Source organism: Pollachius pollachius, assembly GCF_949987615.1.
Source record: "Pollachius pollachius genome assembly, chromosome: 18".
NCBI lineage: Eukaryota > Metazoa > Chordata > Actinopteri > Gadiformes > Gadidae > Pollachius > Pollachius pollachius.
In genome coordinates this window covers 20,924,120-20,930,119 of record NC_136951.1, presented here as the reverse complement: position 1 = coordinate 20,930,119, position 6,000 = coordinate 20,924,120, and the positions used below count along the sequence as shown (strand labels likewise).

General features: G+C 48.0%; 1 protein-coding gene across 2 annotated transcripts in view; it reads right to left on the bottom strand.

The window, feature by feature from the left end:
• Positions 1-2,441: 2,441 nt before the first annotated feature.
• Positions 2,442-6,000, bottom strand: part of chchd3a (coiled-coil-helix-coiled-coil-helix domain containing 3a) — a 70,195-nt gene continuing 66,636 nt past the window's right edge. For both annotated transcript variants that reach the window (XM_079755674.1, XM_079755675.1), the window contains one exon: positions 2,442-3,298. In XM_079755674.1, coding sequence (XP_079611800.1) covers positions 3,275-3,298 — 24 coding nt within the window. In that variant the 3' untranslated portion in view covers positions 2,442-3,274. The remainder of the gene's footprint in view (positions 3,299-6,000) is intronic.

Here is a 6,000-nt window from a genome sequence, read left to right as displayed (position 1 = left end):
AAAACATTGAAGTGCTATGGCGATATTTTAGAGCAGTGCAATATTGTGATGTATTCCTAAACAAGCACATTTATAAATGAACGATATTCAACTCAGTCTGGTCATTACAAAGAAGTAGTACTTGTACAGTACTAGTAGTACTACTAACCCATATTTATGTATTCATTTCAGAATCATGCTTATTTGTGTCTTATGGTGATTGAAGCCATAGCTAATGGTTTATTCTTCAAGCTTATGAAAATGCTTTAAAACTTAAATCACAATGTCATAAAACATTCTGTACGTATTTATGTTTTTGGTAATTTCATTGCATAACAAAATAAGACTGTCCCTAAAATCTCTCCTCCCTCTGGTCTGTTGCAGGTCGATGAACAGGTATTCACGGGGAAATGCGTTGGAGAGAGACACGTCTTCGAAGAACTCATACACACATAGCGGCCGGCCAATTCAGGAAGTGGCGTGAACAAGACCCATACCGGTGGAAATCAACACCGGTATGGGTCTTGTTCACGCCTCTTCCAGCAAACAGCCACTGCGTAGGAGACACCGATGGGGCAACAAGGTTGGCTCAATTTGAACCAGTCAAGTCAAGTTCCTGGCAGGTAAAAAGGGTCTTAAGGGAGCAGCAAACTACAAAAACGAGCTATAAGTACTTTTATCAGTAATGATCCCATGATGATAGCACTGTGAGGGGAGACAGACAGACAGTCAAGTGAGGGCTAGGGTGAGGATGGTCAATTATTAACCTCTAATGGTTCTTCTTCTCAACACAGTGTATGCCACCTTCACTCGCAAAACTGAAAGAAATGGTGGGAGATTCAAAAAATAATGGAGATGCTCAATAAGAGTATCAAAAGGAAAGGAATTATAATTATTCTTTTTGTTTCCATTTGGTCCTCGCTTGAAGGCTGAAAGCAAACGCTGAAAAACAAAAGGGGAGAAAACTGAACACGGCTATGAGACATCGACATGACAGACTGAAGCCTCTCGATGAAGAAGCTCCCAAAGTGGTGGACTGACGGAAGAGATATCTATGAGCACTCAACAGAACACGACAAAAAGCCCCCCCAAAAAAGAGGGATATTCACTCGTTGACCTTAATGGGCGAGTGACGAGAAATAAAACCCATAAGAGTCTTTGCAGATAGTTTTCAAAAATACTTAAAGCTGTGAATACTAATCATCGAGGTATTAGAGTCAGGTTGACGATAGTAGAGAAGATGTCGCTAACAGGCGATCATGCCCTTTCACCAGGATCTACACCCGATGCATTTGCTTTGCCAGGCAATCTATAGACTCGGAAGAACCCCTTGCTCAAAGGTCACTCTGCAAATAGAGTGCATAGAACCTGTTAACTGTCCTGCTAACAAGCTTTCACTGCTATGACTACTGTTACCCTGAGAGACACAATGTCTTCAGGGGAAAGGTTAACCCTATGTATAACAAACTCAATTATCCCTTCTTCGCTATATGCCACGGTATGTCATCTTGTTATCGGTCGTACACCGTGTTGACGCCTTTTTAACCCTGGTTCACCGACGTTATGGGTCAGGCTGAAGCAGAGACAGACCGGCCACCTGCTTGGTACCACAAGACCCCCCCGCCGACCCCCAAGGTCAAACACCAAGAGGCCAGCTGACTGACAAGAGCGGATTAGTCACAATGAATCACATGGGTGCAAGCACACACACACACACACACACAGACACACACACACACACACACACACACACACACACACACACAGTTTATCTTAGGATCTGCATAAAAATAACCTCGGCCTCCTCTCTAATCACCCAGACAGACTCATCCTCTCCGTCATAGTGGGGAGTCGATAATCGTGCACGCACATGATGAATCAATGATGTAATTGAACTCACAAACACATCTCATGTTATGACAAAAAGTGTATTTTCAAAAATATGCACGTATATTGCCTCACAAACAGACACAATCCGACTGCACAAGCTTGGGCACATCCAAGCACACACAATGAATGAGGGGCACACCTCTTCTTAGAACAAAAAGGTGCACTCATCCAACCTCGCAGACACAGACAGAAGTGGAGGCCGACCACAAACACCCAGTTTAAAACTACAGCTTTTAAAGTCTGTTGGGGAGAATGGTTATTTAACTAAGTAAAGCTAAAAGCGCGCTAGTGTCTGGGCGTGATGTATCGAAGCAGACAGTGTTATCAGAAAGTACTTCAGGGAATGTGAATAACTAGACGGAAAAAAGCTAGAGGAAAATAAAAGTTGTGCATGACACCCAGGAGCGTGGGTTGCCTCCCTCAGACTCCAATCCTCTGACAGGAGCTCTCCGTTCAACAAAACATGGGCAAACCTTAAGAGTGGGCGAACACAACAACAACAACAACAACAGACACCACGCAGCACGCTAAATATTCATACGGACAAAAGTTCAACGACAGTTTGTGCGTAATTTCTCTTTATTTGCTTTCTGCAGACATTGACAGAAACGTCTTTAGATAGGAACAACAGGCAGGGAGGTTCATCAGGAACCTAATATAAACACACCACCACAAGCACCATGGAGGCATGGCGCGGGTACCATGGCAACGGGAAACAAAACATGTGGAGCAACAGGATGGCGTTGGGAAGAGAACGGAACGCGTGGATTACAAATATACATGCACTTGTAAACGGTTTATTCTCATAGGCGGGGGGACGTCCTGGGGGGGTTGTGAGGGGAGCTGGTGGCAGTGAGGTTCAACGACGTGGTTCTACGATGCGGTTCTACGACGCGGTTCAACGGCATGGTTCTACGACGCGGTTCTACGACGTGGTTCTACGACGTGGTTCTACGGCGTGGTTCCTTATTCACGGTTCTCCTCCGCCTGGTTCCCTCCGTCTCCACACGTTCTCCAGAGCGGTGGACCCCGTCTTCGTCACTCCAGCGTCTCAGGCCAGTGGTCAGACTGTGGGGGAGACAGACGAGGGAGGGCGGGGGGGTGAAGGGGGAGGAGTCGGGGGGAGGTGAGGGGGAGGAGTCGGGGGGGGGTGAGGGGGAGGAGTCTGTGGGGGGAGAACGGTACTTCATTTCCCGCTCTCCGCTGGCGCCCGTGTCTGGATCGGTTCCGGTGAGGTCAGGTGTTCTGCTGGGTTCTGGTGTGTGTCTGGGTTCTGACGCGTCCCACTCCCGCTCCACGGGGGGGGGGTCACTTGGAGGGGGGGGGAGGTCATCGCTTAACGCCGGGTCCTCCGTGGAGAACCTCTCTCTTGCCGGTTCCTTCCGGCTGGTCGTTCTCCTCCGCTCTATCCTCCGTTCCTCGACTTGTTCTGCAGACAGACGAGAGGGAGAGGGTCATTAGAGGGAGGGACGGGGGGGAGTTAGGACTACACAGGTGTGGGTGAGTGGCAGGATATCCTCTCCCGTAGCTCTCTACTTCCTGTCAGGAACCGTTCCGCGCTGAAGGAGCGTCTGATCCACGACGGAGAGCGGGAGAAGAGGATAATAACAACACTTGGAGGAGGAGGACAGCGGGACGGAGACAGAAGCAAAGAGGGACAGAGTGACAGAGCGGCTCCAGAGGTGTGGAGCCGGTAATAACCCGATGCTGACATGAAGTGGCGGTTCTGTCTACACCAATACAAACACCACCAATAACAATTACTTCACACTAAATATTGGTCCGAATCATCACTTAGTCTGTCGATTGCAGAGTGAAATATGGGCTTCAGCCATACTGTGAATAAGACAGTTACTTAAATTGTCTCCAGGCTGCCTTCGATATAATCAAAATAAAAGACACGCAATTTAACTGCTGAAATATACCTTGATGGCGTGCAAAATAAGTTCAATAATAAATGAGACAATAAAAGTCGACTACCGAAATTCTTAGCTCTAAAAAGGTGTTACCAAAGATAAGAGACTGAATGGTTTGTAACCAGCACCGCTGCCAAAGCAAAGAGGAAAAGAAGCACACAACACCAATGCCTTTCAGCTCCCTCAAAAAGCCTGAACCACAAAGTCTAGCCAGGCGCCCGTAGAGAGTTGAAGCTGAAGAGGGGAAGGGTACGGGTCAGAGGAGAAAATATGAAGTGGAGAGGCAGATGGAGAGACGAGGGGAGAGAGAGGGAGAGGCAGCCATGCGGCCAGCATAGAGATGGAGGCACTGGATCAGCCTCCATGATAAACTTCTATTCATGAGGGGCAGAGGAGCGATACAGAGGCAGACCGAGAGAGAGAGGGACAGTAAGAAAGGGAGAGGGAGAGGGGGAGAGGTGGAGAGGGAGAGAGGGAAAGAGGGAGAGAGAGACCGTAAGAAAGAGAAAGAGAGGGAAAAAAAACCTGAATTTATCAGTCCTTTCCTTTCAGCGGTTCCCTATTCTCCAAGTGCTATTGGAGCCCACTTTGTGTTAAATGCATTGGTCATGTGACCCGGGGTGGGGGTGGAGGGAGCCGCGATGGAGACAAGATGGAGTCGAAGGAGAGAGCCGAGGTTTAAGTGAATGGCGGGGATGGAGAGCAGTGGGGATGTTAGTGCAGAGTCCCCTTACAAAACAATCAAAAACAATAAATTGAAACGTTATAGGGTCTATTAGTGTGTGTGTGTGTGTGTGTGTGTGTCTGTGAGTGTGTATGTGTGTGTGTGAGTTTTCTCTGGAATACTTGGAAAGAGCATATCTGTGTTTTGCAGGTCATGAGGGAGGGACGAGAGAGGAGAAGGGGAAAATCAAAACCTTAAAACGCACACATTTTAGTTGAAAAGCAATTATGTCCTGTAGATTGATCCTGATCAATGTACGTATGGGTTCAAATCGCCCTCTACGGGTCAGAGAGAGGCCGTATTCCCCCCGGTTATGAGCAGAGAAGTGCTGGCGGGAGGCGGCGGCCATGTTATCTGATTCCTCGACCCCTGGAGAGGTCAAAGTCAGGTCATGTGACACCTGGTCTCCGTTTCCCGCCACGCTGCTGGGCGGTGATAAAGCCGCAGGGTAAACAGAGAGTGCTCTGGGCGCACGTTGTTCCTTCAGGGGCGCCTACTGACTCCAAGAGGAGCGGAGGAGATAAGGAGAACAGCACCGTCAGAATAAAGTGAGGATTAGCATATTGTCTTTTAACAAGATCATGAAAGCGCGTGAATTGCAAAAGCGCTTGATGATCCCGACCAGGCCATCTTCCATCTGATAATCTGGGAGGTGCATACATAAAAACAGGCACACACACATAAGTGCAACATCGGATTTTCCTTGAAGGGATGAATAAAACATAAAGGCATTTATAGGACACATATCTGTGAGATTCTGCCCACATTTGACTTTTAAAATGCAATAATAATGCCTGAGTAGGCAAGCAAAGCATACCTGCCTCTCTCCGGAAAAACAATGAAATTGTGAAAAACATATCCAATAGAAAAGCCCTATGAATGTTAATGCAGCCTTGTAGGGCATTGCAGGTTGTGTATATTGCATCCATAAGGGGGGGGGGGTAATGTGTAGCCTGGAAAACATTACTATTACCATATGCCACAGAGAAAACATTTAAGAGGGACGGGGAAACGGAGACAGAGAATAAAGGAGAGAGAGAGAGAGAGAGAGAGAGAGAGAGAGAGAGACAGACAGACTTTACATTTACATTTAGCAGATGCTTTTATCCAAAGCGACTTACAATAAGCATTGTAACAATAAGTACATTTGTCATAAGAAGTGAGGTTAGACAGACAGACAGACAGACAGACAGACAGCAGGTGCTATGGAGATGGACCTAGAGGTGTGGAGCTTCAGGCTGCTGTGGATGCAGGCACCGCTGAGCCAATCAGAAAGCGCCTCGCAGGCTGGAGGCACGAGACCGTGGCGGGCAGACGCTAGCTTTGTGTATGTGGGATGTCCGTGCGTGCCTGCGTGTGTATGCCTAAGTGTGTGTGCGTGCGGTACGATGGCAGGGCCATCTGGATGTGTGAAGGGAGGCGGTAAGGAGGTGTTCTACGGGGTTGGGACACATTGGGACCATGATGGCTGAGGACACGGAGCACATGGGG